The 24955-nt window shown below is 45.6% G+C and overlaps 2 protein-coding genes across 4 annotated transcripts; one reads left to right on the forward strand and one right to left on the reverse strand.

Moving 5' to 3' along the window:
* Positions 1 to 1454: 1454 nt before the first annotated feature.
* TENT5C (terminal nucleotidyltransferase 5C) lies at positions 1455 to 10021 on the reverse strand. Of its 2 annotated transcripts, none has more exons than XM_071559583.1 (2): positions 9971 to 10021; positions 1455 to 7451 (listed from the first exon to the last, which is right to left on the reverse strand). In XM_071559583.1, exon 2 carries the CDS (start codon positions 7426 to 7428, stop codon positions 6253 to 6255), a length of 1176 nt encoding a protein of 391 aa, XP_071415684.1. In that variant the 5' UTR covers positions 7429 to 7451; positions 9971 to 10021; the 3' UTR covers positions 1455 to 6252. The 2 variants fall into 2 exon arrangements, with proteins under 2 accessions (XP_071415684.1, XP_071415695.1); XM_071559594.1 differs by lacking the exon at positions 9971 to 10021 and adding an exon at positions 8332 to 8816.
* Positions 10022 to 18364: 8343 nt separating this feature from the next.
* DUSP12 (dual specificity phosphatase 12) lies at positions 18365 to 23432 on the forward strand. 2 transcript variants are annotated; one of them, XM_071559636.1, is made up of 6 exons: positions 18365 to 18807; positions 18899 to 19012; positions 19359 to 19477; positions 20375 to 20471; positions 21231 to 21399; positions 21887 to 23432. In XM_071559636.1, the coding sequence occupies exons 1-6, from the start codon at positions 18416 to 18418 to the stop codon at positions 22046 to 22048; spliced, it is 1053 nt and encodes a 350-aa protein (XP_071415737.1). In that variant the 5' UTR covers positions 18365 to 18415; the 3' UTR covers positions 22049 to 23432. The 2 variants fall into 2 exon arrangements, with proteins under 2 accessions (XP_071415737.1, XP_071415730.1); XM_071559629.1 differs by having other exon boundaries at positions 18367 to 18807; positions 21213 to 21399.
* The last annotated feature ends 1523 nt before the right edge of the window (positions 23433 to 24955 follow it).

Consider the following 24955-nt stretch of genomic DNA (forward strand, 5'->3'; position numbering starts at 1 on the left):
TATATTGTATTACTGCTTCATGTATTTAGTGTACTAGTGAACTAAGTATACTAATAAGTAGCAAGCAATATTCAAAATAAGCAGGAATTCACAGAATTTTTTTTCTCTCCCAGGACCAACTACTCTGTCTCTGTAAGGGACTGTGAATACTCTCATTTCAAAAGTATTAAATATTCCATATCCCATCACGGAAGAAAGAGGGAAAATAAGTATACCTGACAGAATAATGGCAATAATTTAGAATAGCACTTGTCTAATGCCTCTCACACTCCATGACAAGACTGAGCTCATTTTGCACAGTATGGAAAAGGCAAAATTCTTGCAATTACAGCAAAAGAGGATGCTTATAATGGTATTTTCACTAATAATGCAACAGCAATAAAACAAAAATGTCTTTCTTTAGCTCCTCTCAATATTTACCATTATATAAATTCCATATGGGGCTTAGAGTGCTCTATCACCACTTGCCTGAGCATAGCTATTTTTCTGTTTCAGTATCTGACCCTGCAAAGCTGTTTGGTATTCTAGAAACTTAAGGATGGTACCCAAAATAACTCTGAGGTTTTTATGATGTGATAAACTGGAGTTGAGGTGAGTTTCAGGTGACAAGCAAATGGTCTGTGTTGCCCAGCTGCATTATCAGTTCTGCATTTAAGTCCAGAGGAAAGCAATTAGATATTGAAAAGGGACTACACAAGCAGCATGATTATTTCCCTGGGATCACCCTGCATCTGCTAATCTCCAGAGAAGTTTCCACTGCAGGTGTTAAAAGAGCCTAGAGACTGAACTTCTCCAGAATTTCTTAACTGAGAGACAAGAGTTTGTCTGAGCTCTGGAGGGGATTAGAAGCAAGAACACTTTTTACAGAGCATTTCTTCTAGAGCAGGAGGAGCAGCAAGTGGACTGCCACACAACCCTAACTTTTATTTAACTTTGACCTGCTCAACTCCCATTGACCATTGGTAATGGCATCCACTTTTAGGACAAAGTGAAAGCAAAGACTTTCACCTTGTAAATAACTTGAACAAAAATTGGTGTCTTTGTTTCTCACCTCCTTGGCTCATGCAATAGTAGCATACACAGTGGAGTGAGTGCATCCCAGCACAGACTGGCAAGTTCTAGTTCAGTCCTAGGTCTGTGCCTCAGCATGTTTTAAAGCCAACCTGAGACCAGATGATGGTCAGAGAATGAAAAAATGGTTCTGTAGAAACTGTCATTATAATCTAAGTAAAAGACTAATCACTTCTCAGTTAACTGACTAATATTCAGAAAGCTGAGGCAGATGTGTACATGCATGAACAAAAAGAGCACCTGGAATAACGTCTAAAGCAAGCACTACTGTGTATCCCACACTGTTACTGCCCCCACAAGTGCACCGGCGCACACACACTGAACAATATGCTCTACAAATACTTTGCCAACATTATTTAGACACAAAAATTGCTTGAGGCAAGTGATGTTCAGCACAAGTTTATTTGCACAAGAATTTCAACATCATTAAGGTCCAAAACCCAATTTCCAAGAGTGACAAGTGAACACCACAGTGCAGAATAGTAGACAAAGTTCCTGTGACCAATCTGACATTTGGGCTCATCACAACTCCAAATATTTCTTGTACCTTGTTTTGCCAGCTGAAAAAAAGAACAAAAAAAACACAACAAAAAAACCCCTGACTCTTTCTAAAGATGTACGAGACAGATTTTCAAAGACCTAACTTCTTTTAATAGTAAAAAATAATATAAGATCAACATAGGAAAAGGACCTGCTAAATTTCAATGGGAAATGCATTTTTAGTCAGAGAGAGACAAGCCCAATCCAGACACTTCAGTGCCCAAAAACAAGTGAAGGAAAAACAGTGTACTCCCAACCATTTCCCCCAAGGCCTCTGCAACTAAAGCCCAGCATCCCACCTTATCTCTAGTTTCATTGAAATTAAAGAACATATGTGAAGTACATTTAACCATATTCAAGAAACAGTTGGATAAGACTTAGATGCAAAGGCTAGAAGCTTTACTATTCATTTGGCTCTCCCAATGCCCAAATTAGACCAGGCTACCAGTGACTGTGGCCAACTTACTGCTTACTCCTATGCATAACAGTTATGGTATCCTGACTGAGCGAGTGAGAGGGACAGGAAACAAGTGCCATCAGTACACTGACAGCTTAAAATTAAAGCTATTTGTCCAGATTCGCTTCTAAGAGGCCTTTTCCCAAATATTGATATAGTGCTAAGCAGATAATCACTATCAACATCAATGGTTATTCTAGCAATCAGAAACCCACAAAGCCTAGGCACAAAACATACCGAATGCTTAACCTCAGAACTCAAGTCCAAAAGAAGTGTCTAAGTTTTATTAAAAGCTTTAGGTATTTGAACTAGATTTAAATACTACCTACTGCTTTGCAGAAAAGATGAATAATGTTAAATCACAAGGACCTTTCAAAAAATGGTTATTCAGAAGCAAGCAGTAGTCTTCAACCTCCAGCTTAGTGACTGACTGAACTAGTTAAGTACAAACACAGCAACAACTAAATCTTGAGCCAAGGGAGTATGAAGCATGACAAGTTGTAAGGTAAAGCAGAGTGACCATGGATCAACACAAGGATCTTACCAAAGTGACTAAAATCCAGTCTACTACTGGGTCTCCTTGGTAGCATCAATATCAAATAAAAAAGTCTATCCGATAATGAAGAAGTCACACCAATAAACTTCAGGTCAAAGGGAACTTGGCAACAAGTGTTGACAGATGCTTAACCTCAGACTGGCTTTGTCCAGCAGTGCTTATAAAGTGTGCAAGAAAACAGCTATTTAATACCACAGTCTACTTCAGTAGAATCCGGGTGCTAAGGATTGATGTACTGATACAAGACTTGCAGCCTATTACTACAGCTTCGTTTTAATGCCAGTGCCCAGAGAGAATGTATCAGGGTAATAGTCTGAAGTATAGTAGTCCTTGTCCAACCTCCACTTGATGCATAAGGGCACAAAAGAGGTTAGAACAGATTTGCAGAGGCATCATCAGGTGCTGAAGGGTGACTGAATGAAGCAGGCAGCCTAGACAGACATGACTGAGGTCATCACTTAGCTAGAGCTCATTCTCAAGTTACCCCATGCTACAGGGGTCACCATAAACTTGAACCAGCTAATGCACAGCAAACTAAGGCACTGCCACATGCACCATCAAGCCATTAAGCCACCCTGAAACAGAGAGGGGCAGACTGTTTGCAACACAGTGATGAAAAGCTACGGAGTACACCAACTTTACCTGCTGAGACAGGGTTATTTTGAAGGCAACGAGACAGTGTTCCAGCAATCCTTTGTACTCTAGGACCAATGCAACAGCTTAATATATAACAGCCAGGCATCAGTATTTCTAATGTGCCAGAGTATCTAAAGAAACAGGCAACACAGCAATCCTGCAAAGCTTAAACCCAGGCAGTCAGCTGTTCAGAGAGCAGCCTCTCAAAGTGAAGCTTCCTCAGAGGCCTCAGCATCAAGTGACATTAGCAAGAGCACCAGCAAGAGCAGGAAGCTTAACTTCTCCACAGCTCCGTCTCACTGGGAATCCATTACAGCCATTTTTCTAGCATTTTCTTGTCCAGGAGATGCACCTGGCCTAATGTTCAGCAGCCAAGGCACTCAAAGACTAACAAAACAGAAGCCTGCATTTGCACTTGGGAAGACTCCTCCTGAGCATCTCACCACTTCTTCCATATGACTTGATGCACAGAAACAGTTTCTAAGGATCAGCCATGAGATCACACAAGATAGATACCTGAGTCTAAGCTATCTGATATGCAAATCAAACACACCCCTCTAGGCAACAATTTGCTTCTGCAATGGCCACAACATAGGTTGGCTTTAAAACCATCTATGCAAGAGATGGCAGCAATTACAAACTCTTAAATCATCTTTCTAGTGACACCCTATACTAGACCAAGTATTGCTTTGCATGCAGAAGTTATTCTTGCCTAGGATGGCGTTCCAGCAGTAAGCTTGCACTAAGTTTAACACACATGACAACACTGGCATCATGTCAGTTTTTAAGAAGTCAAAGTTTTGGGTGGCATGTCATGTCTGCAAGTTACACTAAGTCCAGGTAACTGTTAATAAAAAAGGCTCAGTTTGCTTTCAAGTTTAGCTACTTTGGCTGACTAATTGAGAAACCTTTAATGAAAAAAATACAACAGAATTCACCAAATTATTTGCCTATTTGCTACTGAAGTTGCTTATGAAACTATTCAAAAATTATTCTAAAGCCTGCTTGGCTACATGCAGTCTGCTCCATAGATTGCATCCCCCCCTGCCTTCCTAAGCTAAATGAAGAAGTCTGAACACAAGGGCAGCCTTGCTGTTCTATTGAGACAGTATTTATGAAATACTTAAGTAACAGAACTTGTAGTGTAACTGGAAGCTTTTGGTCCTACAAGGAACAGCCAGTTTTTACAGACTTTTAAGTGCTACATTGCTGCCATTTTCCACCCTGAACAGCAATCCAACACTGGTGCTTCTTTTTGCTTTACCTTTTAAGTTTAAACAATTTGTTTGATCAGGCACTTTGGGCTCACAAGCTTGCAGAAACAGCTAGAGGTAATAAAAAAAGATGCAGCAAGCAAGCATTCTTGAACATTGCACCAGTACATAATAAATAGCGTAAGATTTGCCTTTCCAGTCTACCTCTCTGGTTAAGCAAAGGAAACTCAAGATCATTTGGTATACTTATTTTACTACTGTAATTCAGTGAAAATCATCCAGTTGATATACCAGTTTCTAACAGCACTATATAAATAACTGGGGAAATGTTAAGCTTCTTTACGAAGCACAGAAGTCTCCAGGCAGCAAGTTCAGCACATACCCTTCAGGAAGGTCAGCCCCTTACCCCTCCAAGGGAGTGCATACTCTTCCAGAGGCTACTCTGAAAACAGGCCCAGACTTTCAACATATACAGCTTCTGTGGAGAGCTCTACTTAGGGTTTCCATACCTCTTCAAGTGAGGGTTGAGACCAGCAAAAAGGAAAAATTTTCCTCTAACTGCTCAAAATACCATCTCATACAGTGACCAAGTGATAGTGATAACCCTTAAGTGGTGACAGAAGGGCAAGCCTTCAGGACCTGCCCGAAGTTGTACAGTAAGAAATTAATTTTAGGAGACACTTTTGGAATTCATACTGTGGCAGGAGTGCACATAATCCTGCCACTTACAGTGTTTTGGGGTTGGAGTGGTCTTTTTTTGTTGTTGTTTTTTGGGGGTGTTGTTTGGTTTGGTTTTGGGTTCTGGAGTTTTTTTTGCTGCAGACCTGTAAAAGAAAGTTAGGCCAAAAACTCAGTATAAGAGCTGTGAAACTTTCCAACTGTGTTAAACATTGTTTCAAAGGATACAATCAGAAAGGCTTTAGCTTGATCCTGGACTCAAGGCTATTTTTCCATCATAAATATTCAAACTGTGGTTTCAATTCTATTTAAAGCTTCAATTCCTCATTTCAAGGACTGTCTGCATTACCAAGTTTTAGATTGTGTTTGGTGCATGTTTAGAGATGCCACCTTCCAAATTTTTGGTTCTCAAGAAAAATTTAGCCAACTTATACTTTAGAGATAGACTTAGGAATCCATCTTCAACTTTCAAGAAATTAATCTTGAACTTGAGGCAGGATCACATATCCATAGATACTACAGGAAACAACATTTAGGCCTTGTACAAGACAGACAGTATCCATACTGTTACCAGCTCTACACAGCCAAAAAGTAAAAGCAACCCAAGCTTGACATGAGCCCACTCTTGGCACAATTAGTCCAACAGAAGTTTGGCCAGAACTTGAACTGAGGAAGAATGATGAGGTTATACAACAGAAAGCAGAGTTTTGCTGCTACTCCAGGTGCAGCTTCTGCTCAAAGCATTTTACAGTCTATTAACTAACCCAGTTTACCAAATGCTCCACTTAAATCACATGTTAATAACCACTTCCAGAACTAGCACAAAGTTAAGAGGAATAGCTAAGAAACATTTGGCTGCTGGTTCTCTTCTCCCAATGAAGAAGTAATAAGGCTTCTCAGAATTTGTAGAGATACACTGAAAAGTTCATAGCAGGTCACCTGGTTGCATAATCCCACTGCACACCAGGAAATGGACAATTCAATGCAGTCATGTTTCCACGAGAAAACATCCAACTGACAGTTATTACTTGTCCATATATACACACACTCAGCATCTTGATGTTCAGTAGCCTCCACTGAGGAACAGTTGAGTGAAGTGATCAATTGCAAGGCAACCAAGTGGGGTAGGACCTGCTGTACAGCACAGGAGCACTTGCAAGATAGTAGTTGCTGAAGTTCACGTCACTAACGTAAGGTGCTGGCTGGTAGTAACAGGTAACATTAGTGGCATTAGGGATGACATTTTGTTCTGCCAGCACTTTGAGTGCTAGCAGAGAAATCAAGTTGAGTGTCTGCCTTCTCTCATGTCCCATGAGACAGACTGTGCTCTCGTTCACCACCCTGCGCAGAATCATGAGGTAGTCATATTTGCTCCTCTCTTCTTTGGAGAAGTGGTTCTGGAGGTAGGTCTCTAGTTTGCGCTGCTGATCCAGGATGTCTGGGAAGTCTATGAAGAATCGGGAGCACATGTAGCGCTCTAAGCTTTTGATCTCATCCTTATCCATGGGCTTGAAGTCTCGTACTAAGAGGTTACTATACTTCAGAAGCCCACCACCTCGGATCTCTTCAGGATTTTTGGTAGCTATCAGCTTGTTCTGGAGGTGATCAAAAGCTGCTTCGAAGTCTCCATACATGCTCTCCCCGATCACAGTTGGATGGAAGTGCTCTGACATGGGGGTTTCCGAGTAGTCGTAGTAAAAGAGCAGGGAGTCAAGTATAATTTGGAATGAGTCCACACTGAACTCAAACTGTCGTCGTATACAGTCTACAAACTTAAGCTCCACGTTTCGGCCATGCTTGTTGGAAAGTGATATCAAGCTCCAGCGGTCAGTCTCCGTGTACACTTTGACTAGCTTCTGGATGTAAGCTTCCTTCAGTGTTATGGGACTGATTTTTAGCTTGCTGACTCCTTCCGGCAAGAAATTTAGGAGTGATCGCAAGACCACATCTCGAACTAATTGGAATTCTGCCTCACTTGGAAGAGAAACTTGAAAAATGAGATCCAGGTCTTTGCATCCCAGCCCATTATCTTTGACCAGGACATGACCAGCTGCAGAGCCATTCAGACGGGCATCATGAACGACAATGCCTGCTTCACTCAGCCTACTCCGAACTGTCCGTACAATGTCCTTCAGAGTTATCTTCAGTGTCGGGAAGTTACCTCGTCCATGGATCGGAACCACCTCTGTAAGAACTTCATGCAGACGGCTGACCTGCTCCCAGTTCAGTACACTGCAGGACATGCAGTCTGCTGTGTTACTTCCTTTGCTAGCCATCTTAAGGCTTTTCTCCAAAGAAACTGTAGGGCAGTGGAATATAAAAAGAAAAAGACATGTCAGACTTTCTATTTATGCTTCCTAGATACATTTCTCAACTCTGCTTTTCTGTCTATTCACACAGACACAAACTAGAAGGAAGTGATTTTGTATATAAATGATTATCAGAAAGTCTTTCACCTGAAATGATACACAGCTTCTCTGTTGCAAGCAGAAAAAAATTTAGTTGTCAATGTTTTTTGTTTTGGCCAGTTAGAGTTACTTCAGAAAGGCACTTTGTATCGAACGGAAATTAATCAACAAAAATGACACAAAAGCTTTACCTAAGTTTAAAGTCATCTGCAGCAGCAGCTGAAGCCACATGAGCGGCAAAGCACTTTCGAAAGGAAAGCTTTGAAGTTGTTTCATGATACATACAAAACTCAAACTGCTCTCCCCAACTAACACAACAGTAGAAGACACTCAGGTGTTAGTTTCAGGGCTTAGACATCTAGTCCACTGAAAGCACCTAAATTATGCCAGAGATTGAAAATTTCTTCCTCTTCATAAAAGACTTTTCTTTCTGAACCACACAGTCTACCATTTATAGGACAAAGGCCAAGTATATCTTGCTTCTGTAAAAACCTGCACCACTTCAGCATCCTGGACAGAACTTCAGCTGCAGTCAGGTAACAACATCCAATTTGCATTCCAGTCCTTGTAAGCAACTCTTTACTGTCCTTCAGAGACATTGCCTAACCAAACAACCTTCAAGTTAGTGTTACTCTTAACACCCAGAATCTCACTAACCAGACTTGATCACAGCCTTATGCAAACATTTTAAGCACAAAAGAATGATCTGGTCAGATGTGACAAGACTCCTTAAGTTGCTTGTCTTTTGTATATAAGCACATAGATACTCACATATGTTCTACAGTCATGGAGTTCCAACTGGTATTAATAACCTTTTCTTTTTTTAAAGTGTTCCAGGTTTCTATTATAGCCAGGTGCTTCCTGACAGCTACAGACTCATTGAAGCCTCACCTTCTTCTGCCTCAAGTACTTGTGAAGACTGCAGCTGCCAAGGTCAGACTAATCAAACTTAAGCAAATTAACGCTTGCCTACGAAGAATGGTTGAAACCACAATCATACAGTTTCCAAACACGCAATGGCATGGAGCATTTTTAAATCAAGTTTCAAAGAACAGCTATTGTCATCTCATGCCCCTCTTCTTCCAGTTTCTAATTTTTGAGCAGCTCATTTGACCCATCACCTCCCCTGCACCAAAGTCAAATCCCAGGTCAAATACATAGTAAGGTTAAAAGGCTTCCTGGGAACTTGCTTCTGTCCTCAAACATAAACATTGGGAATTGTGCTGCTTTGGGTTTTGTCAGTGTCAGCACTCACAAAAAACCCGTGTGATCTACAAGATGATTAATCTAGGATAAATCAAGAGGCTCTTGAAGCTCAATCCTTAATACTCCAACACAGCATGAACCCAAAGGCATCAAGCCTACCTGCAATTGCTCTCAAGCACTTCAAGTGCAATAAAGTGTATTTCCACCATAAACTAACTGTATTTCCATTAAATCCTTCAGATCACTAAAGAACACAAAAGTCTAACTTTAGCTGCAAGTGCTACCTCTGAAAGTGTTCCCTCTCCTCCTTCCTGTTTGTAGCCGTCTCCACAGCTTAGGCAACACACACAGCTCAGCCAGTAACCAGAAAGGACTTGGACCGGTGCTTCCCATCCCACACACTTGGTTCTGCTTGGTGACCCTCACCTAGGAGAATAGTCCACATTGCTGCCCTTGGGAGAGGAAGACAAAGTACTGAGTTTCCAGCTCAGTGGAGAGTTTAATTCTCAAGCAGTCCAACTCCAAAGCCTGCCACCCCAAATCACTCGCGTTTGCTACTCGCCAAAGTTTATGTTAGTGACAACAGGATCTTAGCGACTTTTGGGTATTTCAGACACTAGCGGTTCACGTGCTTCTTGCTGCACCAGCAACTGTTCCCACCACAAGCAGATCCGATACCTGAAGCTGCTCATTCGCTGGGAAGAAAGCCACTACGGAGGCGAGAGACATCAAATATCTTGAACACCAAGTGCAAAGAGTATTGGACGCGACACTAAAATCAGAGGGCGTGAAGACAACATACCTCCCTCCACCTTTGTCACGATGAGGTGTGCTACTCTGCAGCAAAAGTTTCCCTCTATAAGACATATAATTTAACATAACACCCAAAAGACCGCAGGCCGCCGCAGGGTCACAGGTCCCTCTCGGACCGCAGCGACACTGAGGTCCGACTGCCTCCGAGGGACGCTCATCCCTTCGCCGGGAACCCCTTTAATGCGTTCCGCCGCTTTAAATACCGACAACAAGCACTGAAGTGTTACCGCCCGCCCGCGCCCGGGAGAGCCCGCACGAAAGTGACAGTGTCCGTGCCCTGCCGGCTCAGCCCCGCAGCCTTGACCGACCGCCCGCTCCCGGGAGAGCCCGCACGAAAGTGACAGCGACAGTGCCCGTGCACCGCCGGCTCAGCTCCGCAGCCGCCGCTCACCTCAGCCGCGCCGCGAACCCCGAGCGACCGCGCCAGCCCCGCATGGCCGCGCCCACCCTTTATGGCCCTTTGTGGCCGCCCCGCCCCGGTCACCCCGCCCCGCTCATCCCGCCCCTCTCATCCCGCCCAGCCCAGGCCTGACCGGCCCTGTCCTCCTGGCGCGGCGGGGGCGGCTCCAGCCTCGGTCCGGCCCCAGTGCTCGGCCCGGGAGTGTCCCCGAGGTGCCGTGGAACCCTCAGCCCCCGCAGCATCCCCGCACAGGGGGGGAACTTTTCAAGCTCCACTCCACTCAGGAAGGGCGTAGAGGTGCTGGAGCGAGTCCAAAGAAGTGTAACGCAGCTGGTGAAGGGTATGAAGCACAAATCCTACGAGGAGCGGCTCAGGGACCCGCGGTTGTTGACCCTGGAGAAAAGGCTCTCTAGTACAACTGGAAAGGAGTTGTATCCAGGTGGGGATCAGTCCCTTCTTTCTGGCAACTGGTGTAGGGAGGAGAGGACAAAGTGTTAAGCTGCAGAAGGGGAAGTCTAGGTTGGGCAATAGGAATAATTGCTTCACAGAAAGGGCGATTAAACATTGGACTGGACTGCCCAGAGAGGTGGATTCACCATTCCTGGAGGTGTTTAAGGAAAGACTGAATGTGGCACTTGGTGCCATGGTGTAGTTGACGTGGTGGTGTTGGGTCATAGGTTGGACTTGATGGTCCCAGAGGTCTCTTCCAACTTCATTGATTCAGTGATTCTGAGATTCAGTGGACTGTGATGAAGAACTGACTGAAATACAATATGGCTTTCCCAAAGGCACCTTGTCCCAGACAGAACTGCTGTCAGCATAGATCCCAAATATCCAAACTCTGCCAAACAGTTCAGTGTGATGTCTCACTGGAAACAGGCAAACATGACACTGCGTGCTACTGGAAACTGCAGCTGATGGGCTGTGGGAGGCTCTGGAGACATGGAGGAGAGGATGGAACAACTGGACAGTAAGCAGCTTGGAGATGCAGCATCATAAAAATCAGCTGGTGTTCAATAGTGGAGGGTGCAAGATTGTGTGCTCTGGGGGCAGAAGTTACGATTTCTGCTGAGAACATATTTGAGCAACACAGAAGAGAAAGGACACAAAGCATTTGCCTTTTGTAGGATAATCAGGACTCAGGAGAGGAGGGAAAACAGCAAAACAAGCTAAGATAGGCCAGCTGACTTAATTCTAGTAGAGCGAAAAAACCCTACTTACAAAGCTATGGCTAAAAATCCCCTACCTCATCTGTTATACTGTTTGATCATTCACAGTCAAATGAATTATAATCTGCACACTCACAGAGAAAGGCTGACCTTGTAAGAGGAACCTGAAAAACTCTTCTTTGCCCAGCAAACACAACAGACTTGCCTTGCTCCGCTGACAAAGCCAGAGCAGGCATAGAGGGGTGGGTTAGTCCATTTAATTATTTGTTTGTCTCCAATAGCACACTATTGGGATAAATTACAGGAAACAAAAATTTAAATTGAAGTATAATATTGACACAAGAAGCAGATTCAAGGCAAGTTATCATCCTTTTTGTCTAATGGAGATAATTGTTAATTCAAAGCATTACAGGAGAGAGGAAGTGGAATAAAACTAACTAGTTTCAAGATAGAGTTAGAAAACAAAATATGTAATATGGTTGTCTGTGGTGGTACAGAGCTGGATGTGGGGATCCAGATCTCTCTCAACACTATTTTCCCTGTATTTCTAAAATTAGAAAGAGAAATAGGGAACTCAGAGAGAAGTAGTAACAGAAATGAGATAGACATAGCCACCAGTAAGGAAATGTCTCACTTGGAGGTTAAAACAGTGAATGATCTCACCTCTTAAGAATGTTGCTTCAGCAATATTTCTGCCTCAAATATTATTATCTTATGACAATAACTGATGATTTTGAACAGTATATTTTCTATTACCCCAGGGACAAACAGCAATTAAATTACTTTATTGAAAAATAATTTTATTTGGAATATTCATTAGATACCAATATAGGCAAAGATAAACTACAGCACATACCACTATTACAGATGTTAGAGTATTAACCAAAGGTTCATACTTTACTTTATTTGTTTACAATAACATGTTTCACAACAAAAAGTTTTTAAACACAAAGAGGTATCTCAACTCTATCACAGGGTGTTTTCTGCATCCTCTGACTTGCAGACCTTGAGTGTCTGTCAGAGGAAGCCCAGCAACTGCAGTAAACAGACCTCCTGACCCTATACTTCTTTTCAATTGCTTTTCACAGGTCCCACAGAAAGGGTCTGTGGGATAGGAATTGGAAATGCCATTAAAGCCAGCTGGACCAGACTCCTGGGCAAATTGCAGGAATCATGAGGACTGCATCTCTGAGTAATGAATGCCTGAGAGAATGAACCCATTTACAGCTGATGAGAAGCTGGCTTCTGCTATCCATCCACCCGTGTCTGGTGCAGTGGATTGCAGTGCTGTGGGGATGGAAAACATAGACATGTACAGCACACTGCTGAGATGAGAGATAAAAACCATGGGTTACTGCTCGGGCGCTGTGGCTGCCAAAGTGGCTGACACAGGCCCAAGCCCAGCTCCAGGGTACAATCTTAATGTTTAACCTTTATTTAGGACTGACTTTCCTTGCTGTCACCTGTAACTCCAGGTCTAAGGAGAAGTAACAGATGATCCCAATCTTTGCAAGCCATCCTTTCTCCAAGAGTGACTGGGATACAGATAAATTCCTGTCTCAAGACAGCGAACAGTGGCAGCCACACTCCCTGCTCTGCCCTTGGACAACTGTCATCTCACCCTCCTCTCACAACTGTTCCATCCCTCGTCTCTGCCTGTGGTCCCAGTGTTTCCTCCCAGCTTCCTCCCTCCTCTGCTGTCCTGTGGTGTGCCCCTCTTCAGGATTCACAGCACTGGACCTGTTTCAAAGGTTTTCAGAAAGAGGATGGGAAATGAAGAAGGACCAACTGGCTCCTGAGATGGCAGTATGACAGAGGGAAAAGAGTCTGTGAGCTGCCAAAACAGAGGCAAGTACAGAGTTTTATTAACACAGTGCAAGTTGTTCATTTTTATCCAGTAAATAGGGCAGCAAATCTGGCAGAAGAAACTCACTTAAAAGCCTGTAAGTCAGCTCAGTGACCTGGCACTGTCAGATTAGTTTCCTTACGTGATGCATTGCTGAACATAATGTGTCATCATAAATCTTGGTTGCTACAGCTGTTAAAGCCATAAAGTCAAGCAGAGTTACTAATACCCAGTTAGTAGTAGCTGTCAGGCTCCATTCTGTAATTGAGCATCAAATCTGCAGTTGAAAAACTCTTCTTTTTTGTCTGACATGTGGAGTAACTGCATGTCTGCAGATGCTGAGAGCATGGAACTGGGTAGCAACATCCCACCCACACAGGGCTATTATGAAATCTTCCTCAAGAGAATCAGGAGTGAACCCCTTTCCCTGTTGCTAGCTGCTTCTGCAACTCTCTGAGCTTTCCTGCTGGGAGATGCAGCAGTCCTTCCTCCTGATACATGGACAAAGACAAACACACGGAGTCTGGTATAGATGCACAGAGAGCACTAATGTAGGAAACAGCAGCCTTTCAAAAATCTGAGGTTAAATTTGCTGCTAGAAGCACTGTGACTTCTTCAAAGTCCCTGCTCCAAGGGATAAGATGCTACCATGTAGGGATTCCCAGCTCTCACACAGTTCTGAGTTCAGCAAGAGCCGAGGGATGCCCCTTCTCCAAGAGGCAAGAAATGCTGCCAGGCTCCTTCATCACAGGACTCGTGCAGAGTGAAAGCTCCAAGTTCCTGTGCCATTTACATCTGAGGAGGACACAGAGACCCAGAGTTGCTGTCTCTCACATGTCCCACCTATTATCCTTTTCACTACTTTGCTGCATGCCATCTCTGGCAACCTGGGTTGTGGGCTGCACACTCTTCTCACAAATCCTCTGATATACATTCCCCAACCTGCCTAAAAGCCTGAAGGCGCAGAGCCACCCTGCTGTGCAATGAAGTACGCAGGCCAAATTCTTCCAGAAGGAAGAATCTCTCCCCAGGCCCTGATGCTTTTTCTTCTGCATCAGGAGACTTGGTGTTGCCGATCTGGTTGTGCTGTGAGGATCCAGAGTGGGCAGCCCAGAGAAGCCTGGTATTTTCTTTTTCCTTAAGAAGCAGCAGGGCAGACACACGCAGAGATGGAATGCACTTGCTGGAGCGAGTGGGCAGCAGCCCATCATCTGACTTGTTTTTTTCCTCGCACCTGAGCTCACCCCAACTGCTTAATTAGTCACACGGTTTCCTGGCACCCAGGGGAGAACAAACTATCAAAATTTTCAGTGGTAGAGGAGATGATGGGGGGAAGGCAGATGTAGAAGGGAGAACAAGAGTTTGCTAATCCGACTGAAAAAATATTTACTCTAATTTGGGAGCCATGAGCAAATTCAGGACACAGCACCTCAGGCTCCAGGTGGCAAACACAGCAAAGGGGAGTACATAGAAACAGCAAAGGCTATTTAGGGAATGCAGCCTCAGTCATGTAAAGCCCTTGGGTACTGATATGTCTGTGGACTCTGCCTGATGGACTTTGTGCTCTCCTCCACTACAGCCTTTCACTTTGAAATCACACCTTTTTCGCATTTCTTCATCATCCATGGGTTTAGGAACCAATGCAGTGGAGTGTAGTAGTCACATAATGACTGCACCAACCCCTTGGGATTTTGCATCTGCAAGCCCTGCCTAGATTTTGTTGCAGATATTATTGTTTGTCCCTGCAAATTTACAAATATTTAGGCTAACAAAGCTGATTAACCACCTCTTAGTACTCATGTAACCCCTGGATAATATAATCCCAGAGTAAAACACATAGCCTTTCAATAACTTGCACTTGTCTGCAGACTTCCTTCAGATTACTCAAGAGATGGATAATCTGTTTTTTCCTCAGGATACTTTGCTGCAATTGTTATCTGCTTTCACAGGTAAAGGTCCGTACATGGTTTGATATGGTATTAATTTCCACCTGTCTTTCTTTTCAGTATGCTTTTTTCCCCTACTAGATTATAGGGGCTGTTGGTGAAAAGTTGTCTGCATCTTTAATGCTTTTCCAGTAAACTTTTTGTTTCTCACTGGTAGCAGTGGCAACTGGAAAGGACATTTTGCACAGTTATGTAGTTTAAAATAATCTAAATGAGAGGTGTCAGAGACTCCCCATCCTCAGATACACAGCAACACTCTTTCCTTTGGGTCAGGTTTATGTGATTTAGAACTGATCCATCTAAAGGGGACATTTGTCTTTGCTTGGAGCAGCTTGCCAGCTGGGCTGCTGCACAATCACACAAGCATGGGAGGTGAGACAGGGTGGCAGCAAACTTTAAGGTGCGATGGACTGGCACTTTGAGAAACCTTGGGGCTCACCTCAGCTACTAAGAGCCATTTCAGTCTGCTCGGTGGTCCACCTGCAGTGCATGAAAACTCTTCAGCTCTGGAAGTCATTGTCCCACTGTCCATCTCCCAGCGAGGTGGACAACTGCTGGCAGTGGTGAGGAGGTGTCCTTGTCCTTGCTGTTGAGATCCTCAACAGCATCTCTGTGGTGGCACATCCCTCCTGCAGCATGACAGCTGTTTCCCAGTACCCCATCTCCATCCGCCTCGCCTGTGGCAAAGGGATAACAATCTCCCTTCGCACCAGGTTTCAGACTCACCCTACCAGGTCTGAGGTGACTGCGGCTCTCACCTCCTCCATGGCTAGTCAGCATCCTGCACAGATCCAAGAGGTCCTTGCAGATGTTTTTGCAACAGTTCTACCTACAGCTGGTCTTGTACAGAGCTGCACTAGAACAATGCTGCCAGTGACAGGTATTAGGGCTTTCAGGATCTCCTTTCCCATGTAGTAGAGGTAGGGTGAGGTTCTGTGTGCCACTTGGGGAGAGAGCTCCAGCATAGCTCTTTGTAAGTAAATCTGGCATTTTGCCTCTCTTCAGGAACTTGAAAAGTCTGGACTGTGCTGGGGAAAACTTGCAGCTATGTGGTAGAATTGTCTTTGGACAAAAAGGCATTCCTCATTAAGTGAAGATTTGGGGTCTCTGGAGTCAAGAAAGAAAAGGTGAGTCTGGCCATGAGTTGAGTGGTAGTGCTTTGTAGAGGCATCCTGCTAAGAGCTAAGGGAGACTATCCTTATCTACAGGAAGAAAAGTGAGTGGTCTGTCTCCTTTTGCCATAGACCAGATCTGAACCTTATGATGGGTAGAAAAAAAGGTGGCTGAACCTGTGTCTCTACTGGCAAACCTTGGAATCAAAGATTTCTAGAGGAAACATCTATGCTGCATCAGATTGTCCACACTGCATTCTTTACTCAGAGAGTATTTGGGCACTAGAACAGACTCTTCAGGGAAGAGGTCACAGAACCAAGCCTGACAGAGTTCAAGAAGTGTTTGGACATGTACTCAGGCACACTGTGTAATTCTTGGGGCTATACTGTGCAGGGACAGGAGTTGGACTTTGATGATCCTTGTGGATCTCTTTCAACTCAGCACATTCCATGATTCTGTGGACTTCAGTGCTGAATACAACTCATAGCTCAGTTAACAGTAAGAGATCAGAATAAAAGTCTGAATTTAGTTACAGTTCCCATTGCAAACTTCAAAATCGACTTGTTTCACAAGGGTTACTATAAAACAGAGGAGCAGGACAGTTTTCAAGCTGCACCAGACATTTGATTTTCAATGCCAAGAACCTATTCACATGTCTCCAACAAAGGTAGCGAGGAATTATTTGATCTGACTTCCAGTTAGGTTGTGATGGGAAGTGTAACTTGTTCATTACATGCATGACAAAAAAGATTCATGGGGATGGAAAACCCATAACATCAAAAAAGTGCCTGAAGTTTGAGTGCTGAATGAGAAGCCTCCATCTAGAAGGAGTTCAGGTGAACTGCTGTCAGCTTTTGACTGCCTCCCACTTATGTGGATGTGACCATGTAATGGACCTCAGCAGTAAGCCGATACATTTCCCAGCAAAATTCCTGTGTGCTGGTTTTCCTATAGGCAAACCCAGCTCAGGTGATGAATCCTGCTGGCAGTTACCATCCTATAAAGCAGCCAGGGATCACACAGCAATTGAAAGTTCCTCACAGACCTGCTCTTTGGTTTTAAACTCCAAGCAAGTGATTCAAAATCATGAATCTGGATCCCAGTGTGGCTTCCATAAGCTTCCTGGGTAACTGCTCCTTGCCACACCACACTTGCCACTGGCATCACAAGATTTCTCTCAGGAGTAAGGATAGCAAAAATGAGAGTTGGAAGTTCAGACACTGGGTTTTCCTGTGGTGCTCACCTCTGATCTACTTTTACTTATTCAGACCCTCAGTGGAAGCTGCACTGAAGAAAACTGCAGGCACCCATCTGGAAAGAGCAGCCCACTGGCTCCACTTGGAAGGAATCAGTTACCCGAAAACCATTCTGGGGGTGTTGAAGAGTCATTTCTACCCCATCTCCAAAGTAAAAAAGAAAAAAAAAAGGTCATTGCAAAACACACGAACAGGAGCAAATGGGGACCTCAAAATATTTAAAAGAATAATTGAAAAAATAATGGCATTTTAATAACAACATACTGGGAGATTCTCTTATGGTACAAAAAAGGTGTGTTCCAAGAAGATGGAGCCAGGCTCTTCTCGGTCCTGCCAGCCACTAGCACACGAGGCAAGGGGCAGAAAGTGATGCACAGGAAGTTCCACCTGAATACGAAGAACTTCTTTACCGTGCTGTGACCACACACTGTAAGATTGCCTAGAGAGGTTGTGGAGTCTCCCGCACTGGGGATATTCAAGAACCGTCTGGACACAATCCTGTGCCTTGTAGGATGACCCTGCTTGAGCAGGGAGGTTGGACGTGCTCTGGTCCCTTCCAATCTGACCGACTCTGTGGGACTCTGTGACACGTGTTCTGAGCATTCTAAGGAGACAGGCAGGTAGGAGACACCTTGATTTTGAAATGGACGGGGTAAGACAGACACTCGTGGACGTAGGGAGGAAAGAACTGCAGCACCGGTACAAATCTGTATGGCCAGACTTGGCGACCGCAGATTTGGGCAGGGCTCTCTCTCCCCACGTGCCCTTCCAGCCTGCGCAGTGGATGTTTTAGGTGAGGCACAGCGTGCACAGAACTGGCCCCACCGTTTCAGTCCTGAGGTCCATTTGCCACGTCCGAGCGAGCTTGGACAGTGACAGGGAAGTCCTCGGGACTTTCACAGCCCCCGGTACTAACCGGGGCTGACCCTGCTGAGCATCCGAGATGCGACGGGATGGGATGTCAGGGAGGCATTGAACTGCCAGGGGACGGTCCCTCTGAGACTGGAACTCATGTCCTTGGGATTCAGAGTCCAGAGTGCTCTCCTTTACACCACGGGACCGCCTCTACACCAGTACAAAAAGATGCGTGAGGATCGTTATGGAAGATGCTACTTAAATACTTCTCGAGGGAGAAAGAACGCCACTGCCCTGCCCCGTTCCTGTTCCCGGAGCGCAGTCGCGGCCGCGCCCCTCTGGGGCGGTGTTTCCCCTCCGCAGGCCCTGCCATGGCGGCGGCTCCGGGCGGGATGGTGCCGGTGCTGCCAGGGCTGTTCGTGGGCGGCGCGGAGTCGTGCCGGAGCCCGGCGGCGCTGTGTGCGGCGGGGGTGGTGGCGGTGCTCACGGTGGACTCGGAGGAGCCCCCGGCCGTGCCGGGTGTGCGGGCGATGCACGTGCGGGCGCGGGACGAGCCCGGCGCGGACCTGCTGAGCCGCCTGGACGAGTGTGCCGCGTTCCTGGGCGCGGCACGGGCGGGCGGAGGGGCCGCGCTCGTCCGCTGGTGAGCGCCGGGGTGGCAGCGGGGCCGGACCGGGCCGGGCCGGGGCCCTGCGGCGGCGCTGCTGACGGCCCGGCCGGTCCTTGCCTTGCAGCCACGCCGGGGTGAGCCGCAGCGTGGCCGTGGTCGCTGCATACCTGATGAAGACGCAGGGACTCGGCTGGGAGGAGGCGCTCGCCGCCGTCAGGGCCGCCAAGCCGGACGCAGAGTGGGTGCCCCGCCCTCGCCCCCCGATCTGCCCTCGCCCCCCGATCCCCCCGGCCCGCGTCCCCTCACCCGGCCTCTCCTCACCCCGCTCTCCTCTCGCCTCCTTCACCCCGCTCTCGCCTCCCTCACCCCGCTCTCCTCTCGCCTCCCTCACCCCGCTCTCCTCTCGCCTCCCTCACCCCGCTCTCCTCTCGCCTCCCTCACCCCGCTCTCCTCTCGCCCCCTTCACCCTGCTCTCCTCTCGCCCCCTCACCCCGCTCTCCTCTCGCCCCCTTCACCCCGCTCTCTTCCCCTCACCCCGCTCTCCTCTCGCCCCCTCACCCCGCTCTCCTCTCTCCCCACCGCAGGGTGAACCCGAGTTTCCAGGCGCAGCTGAGGCTGTACGAGGCCATGGGCTGCTCCGTGGACAGCAGCAGCGTCCTCTACAAGCGGTACCGGCTGGAGATGCTCAGCGAAAGGCTCTCCGGTGAGTCGGGCAGGCTCCAGGTGGGAACTCTGTCCCGGAATGAACACACAAGGCCGTGTTAGATGGGGATGGTTTCTAGTTTTGTCCTCAAAGCAGCCGAGCCAGGAGTTGACCAGGCAAGCACTCGCATCATGCTGACCCTAGAGAGTCCCAGTTCATCGGCAGGGAGAAAACGTGCCTTTGAGAGATGCCTGAGAAAAAATGGGATGTCAGGAGCTGCACTCTTTAGCAAAGTGCAAAAATGGTAAAGGTCAATTTGATACGTTTCCTGATTTTTTATCTCTCTGGCAAAACAAACGGCATCCTCAGAAAATAAGTCCATGAGATTTAAAAAGTAAGAATAGCATGCAAAACTGGAGATGAAGTGGAAATCTGAAGTAAACCTTTACACTTTCATTTGCCAGAGGGTAACTGTAATACATGTGTGCATCTGTGTAATTTTTTTAATAATCTGTAGCTTTTTGTGCAAGATCTCAGTGTTGCATACTCAGCATGGCAATGTCACCCTCTAAGTGTCATTGTCCTTAGTTCTGATCTGTAAGCTGACTTTCTGTATTGTGTGCACTAAAACATTGGCAGAACTGTTCCAACTCCTCTTCTGCCTTTACTTGCTGTTTAAGTAATAAGATAAAGCAAAATACAGCTATTTTACCATTGTCAAGGCCATAGTCTAAATCCCAGTTTCCTGTATCAAGCAAATCCCGGTCTTAGGTATGGTGGGATGAGGCTCTTTCATTTTTAGCTTGATCTACTGGAATTGGTGAGAGAACAAATGGAAGAGAAGAAGGTGGGTCCTGCATGCTGTGGCTGGGGCAGAGGCGCAGTCCTGTCTTGTTCCCAGGAATGCAGCCTGGGTGAGTTGATCTGATCCACAGCTTGGTACTGACCTCTCTGCAGAACCTCAAGACTTGCCCCGAGAAGTCTTTGCTGTTGATCCAACCAGTCTATGTCAAACTCCAAACACAGAGGTTCTCTACAGGTGCAGGAAATGCAGGTACTTTTTGTTTATATGTATAAATACATATTCGTGTATATATGTAATAAACTGTCATTGTGAAATCCACTTAAGAGAAGAAGAGCCCATGTAAATCAATAAGTATGTCATTATTGTCAGGGATGAACTGTTGCTAAGTTTCCATATTATGTGTGCCCCAAAAAATCAGATCAAAGTATAAAATACAAACTTTTTCTTCCTTGGGGTAGTGCAGCACCAGTGCAGCCTAACCTGCCATGTTCTGTAGACAAGCATAATTCCACTTATCTCTTGGAAGTCTTTGCTCCTAAACCTTAACTTAGAGTTTGGTTTTTGACAATTGGTTTCTCCAAAAGAAACTTCTGATAGAATTTCAGGTTCACTGCATTTTAACTACCTTTTATGGATCACTTATGGGAAATTGAATAATTCTGCTATAGCCTGACTGTAGGTTTATTCAAGTATATGAGTGTAGATTCAAAGTTCCAGTAGGCAGGAATAGTTTAAAAATATAAAAGACAGCATACGGCTGTGGGATTGAGCCCTGAACCACAGAAATCACTTGATTTGTTAGAGCAGCAACCTTGAGTGGACTCAGTGCCTGCAAACCTTCTAGACTAATTTTTAAATATGAGGAATTTTTACTCCTATTTAATTACTCACTGTCAGAAGGTTCATATCCCTGTTTTCTGTTGTCTGTGGATTTTCCCAGTTTAAAAAATGACATTTGTTTCCTTTTTCTGCCTGTGTCCTGGAGGGCAGACGTGCTCTGTTCCGTAGTTCCAGCATTCTGTCCCACACGGAAGGAAGTGGACCGACAGCCTTTGCACACAAGAGGATAACAGACTCTGCACGGCTCTGTGGCCGTGGCCATGAAAAGTGCACCTCCTACTTCATCGAGCCTGTGCAGTGGATGGAGCCGGCATTGCTTGGAGTGATGGAAGGACAGGTGCAGCATGCACTTTGGGTTTTGGATTTTTTTTTCTTTTTTTTTTTGCAAAGGCAGATGAAAGGAAACCTCTTGCACAGGGACTTGCATCTCCCAGCCTTTCTGGCATGAACTTTGCAGCTTATGGACAGATCCTTAAATGTAGGGTGTCCTGTTACAAGGAAATGAACTGGTGCTCTGGTTGGGCAGAATACACCAGCCAGGGTGTAGGACAGGGTTTATCTGCTGTTTGGTTTTAGTGTGAGAAACATTTGTGGGACTTAAAAAACCTGTTATGGTCTCAGGCTGACCAAGCCTTTCTGGACCCTGGTAAATGTCCTGGAACCACACCAGGTCCCAGCAGCTGCATTTCCACACTGTCCCTTCTGCCAGCACAGCTGCCTGCTACACCCCAGGGCTAAACAGCCATCCCATCTACCTTTTTGGTCTGTTTTTAACTAGATATACATCTGCACGTGTCTTAGACTGTCCTATGTTTGTCTTGCAGCTTCTGTGCCCCAAATGCACGTCAAAACTGGGTTCCTTCAGCTGGAAGGGTGAGCAGTGTTCCTGTGGCCGCTGGGTGACGCCGGCCTTCCAGATCCACAAAAGCCGAGTGGATGAAGTGAGGACACTGCCTGTTCGTAACTTCCAAACTGCCAAAACCTGAACTCATCACTTCACTTGATGGATTTCTTAACATCCACAGAGAACTTCTGGCTGGTCTGTGGTTGCCAGGAGCGAGCTTGTGACTTCCACCCGTTTGTGAGGTGGTGGAATTAAAGTACTTAGACGCATTCAGCTTGCTGTACCTCTTAATATATTACATAAAATACCAGAACTTATTCTTCAAAGACGTATTACATAGTGGTCAAATGTGCAAAAATGCCCAAATGTGATGTTTTTAGTATGTTCTATCTGTTGGTGTTTACAGAAGGCATCAACTCCTTATTTAAAATGAGTTGCTGTGGCCAGCAACTTCAGTCCTGAAGTTCCAGTCAGTTTGAGACACACAGCTGAAATTTTAGGAGGTATATGCCATAGCATGAGGTATGTGGCAGGGACATACTTTAAGGCTTAGTAAAGTCCCATAAAGTGCTACAATTGCAATTGTTGCATTAGCATGCATGGCAGGTACCAGCAGGAAAAGGCCAAGCTTACGGTTACACCTTTATTATTGTAATAAAAGTAATCCTAAAAATACCTACCACAAGAGTACTTACTACATTGTAACTCTTTCGTGTGATTTCTGAGGAGATTCCTGGTGGGGAGTAATCCCAAGTACAGGTTGGGGACTGACCTACTAGAAAGCAGTTTTGCTGAGACGGACCTGGGGGTCTGGGTGGATGACAGGTTGATAGTGAGCCCTTGCAGACAGGAGGGCCAGCAGCATCCTGGAGTGCGTTGGGACAAGTGTGGCCAGCAGGTCAAGGGAGGTGATCCTCCCCCTCCACTTGCCTCTAGTGAGGTCACATCTGGAGTACTGTATCCAGTTCTGGGCTCCTCAGTACAATAAAGACAAGGAGCTACTGGAGAGGGGCCAGTGGAGGACAAATGATTAAAGATCTGGAGCATCTCTTAGGAGAAACTGCAGGAGCTGTGCCTGGTTAGTCTAGAGAAGACTGAGAGGGTATCTCATCAATGCATGTAAGTATCTCAAAGGTGGGTACCAAGATGACAGTGCCAAACTCTTCTCATTGGTTTCCAGTGACAGGATGAGGAGCACTGGCCATGAACCAAAACAGAAGTTCCACCTCAATATGAGGAAGAAGTTCTTTACATGGATGGTGGCAGAGCACTGGAACAGGCTGCCCAGGGATGTAGTGGAGTCTCTCTCTGAAGACATTTAAAACCCACCTGGACACATTCCTGTGGAAGCTGCTTCAGGTGATCCTGCTTCAGCAGGGGCATTGGACTGGATCTCCAGAGATCCATTCCCACCCTAACACTTCTGTGATTCTGCATGCTGTACTGGAATGGGATAACTGAAATAAAGCATCCCTGCCCCACTGCTGCTTAAAGGTTTTAAGAAATGCCTGAAGTGATGAAGTAATTTTTTTAAGCTGACTGTGTTTTTGTGATGGTCTGCTATGTACATCACTGTGGCACAGGTTTGGTTTGACATAAGAAAACAGGACAGATAAGACCTACTTTAAATCAATTTTATTTTCATTGACTTCAACAATTTTTTTAATTTATTTTTTTTACACAATTTCCAGCAACATACATTATGAAATATACAAGATAAAGTAGGTGGTAGGGTTCTGCCCATCTTGTAATTCCTCCCACAGCTGTGGAGGGAAGACTTGCTGGACACAGTGAACATCAGAATCTCAACACTGAAAATAGACACAAAACAAAAAAGACAAAAATATATATGAAACTGTTTGAACTGGTCACACTTCAGGGCCAGGTACAGCACAATAAATATTAGAACTGCATTATCTTAGACATCTTCTGTAAAGTTTATAACATCCTCTATTTAAAGAGATAAGAACATCTGGTTTCTAGCATGAAATGCTACATTGTACAGTGGTGAAGGGTACAAATGATGAGGAGCCCAGCAAGGGCTTGGATGGTGACTTACTCATTCACACATGCTCATTGATAAAATAAGCAGCATACACCAAAATTCAGTGAGCTGTAAACTTAAGCATTCACTACCAGAGTATCAGCTGGAGGAGCAGTTTCTTTCGGGAGAACTAAAAATAGTTAATCCCTTTAAGTTTCAGCTGAGCTCTCCCCTGACAAACAGTGGGTCGATACCATAATGAAGTGGCAGCATTTGGTCCATAGCACAAGATCCCTTTGCGTCACTACTGCTCAAAGCTGGCGGCCAGTGGAAATACTTCAGTGCAGAATTAATGGCGTAGGGAGGCACAGTGTCACCAACAACAGGTACTGTCTTGTGACTGTAACACAGCAGCAGATGTCAGCTGGAACCCAGCTGGGCACAGGGTGCTGCACAACCACACAGCACTGGATGCCACCTGACATGAGTGAGAGGGAGAGATGAGAGCATTTCTCCCACTCTGCAGCAATGGGATGTGTGCTGGGCTTGGGGAGTTTGACAAAAAGGCTGTGCTCTGCTCACTCCTCATCTCTTTCTAATTTTGCCAATAAACAAGCCCAAGAGACAGCAGTTTCAGCTGCTTGACAGTGCTTCCAGAGCACAGAGCAAAGACCAGTGTCACTGGTTTCTCTTGCATCGTAATCAAGGCCAGAGTAAATACATTTTATACTCATCAACCTTCCCCCATTCATCCCCCATCCCCAGTTTTGCATCATACATTCCTCTTACACCAAGGACTGGGGACATTCTGTGCCACCACCCAACAGGCCCTGTGAGCACAGGTGGAGGAGGAAGGCTAAGACACACTTTCCTTTCCTTGGCATGACCTGGCATTGCACAGGGGGGCAGCTGCACCGGCAGACAGCACCACTAAGGAAGAACTGTGTTCTGGTCCACACATGTGGCATCCCCCTGACTTGCCATCTATGTCTTAGAGTACATGGCAGCAGTCACAAGCTTCACTAACCACAGCAGCTGAGTGTCATGACATTTTATGGGGTGAGT

The sequence above is a fragment of the Pithys albifrons genome, chromosome 1, assembly GCF_047495875.1.
Source record: "Pithys albifrons albifrons isolate INPA30051 chromosome 1, PitAlb_v1, whole genome shotgun sequence".
NCBI lineage: Eukaryota > Metazoa > Chordata > Aves > Passeriformes > Thamnophilidae > Pithys > Pithys albifrons.

What these genes read in the sequence shown, in the direction of transcription:
- TENT5C (XM_071559583.1), bottom strand. Translation starts at nt 7,428, where the DNA reads ATGGCTAGCAAAGGAAGTAACACAGCAGACTGCATGTCCTGCAGTGTA.
- DUSP12 (XM_071559629.1), top strand. Translation starts at nt 18,416, where the DNA reads ATGCTACTTAAATACTTCTCGAGGGAGAAAGAACGCCACTGCCCTGCC. An exon ending in GCCGCCAAGCCGGACGCAGA is followed by an intron (nt 19,013 to 19,358) that starts GTGGGTGCCCCG and finishes TCCCCACCGCAG; the next exon opens with GGTGAACCCGAGTTTCCAGG. An exon ending in TTGGAGTGATGGAAGGACAG is followed by an intron (nt 21,400 to 21,886) that starts GTGCAGCATGCA and finishes TTTGTCTTGCAG; the next exon opens with CTTCTGTGCCCCAAATGCAC.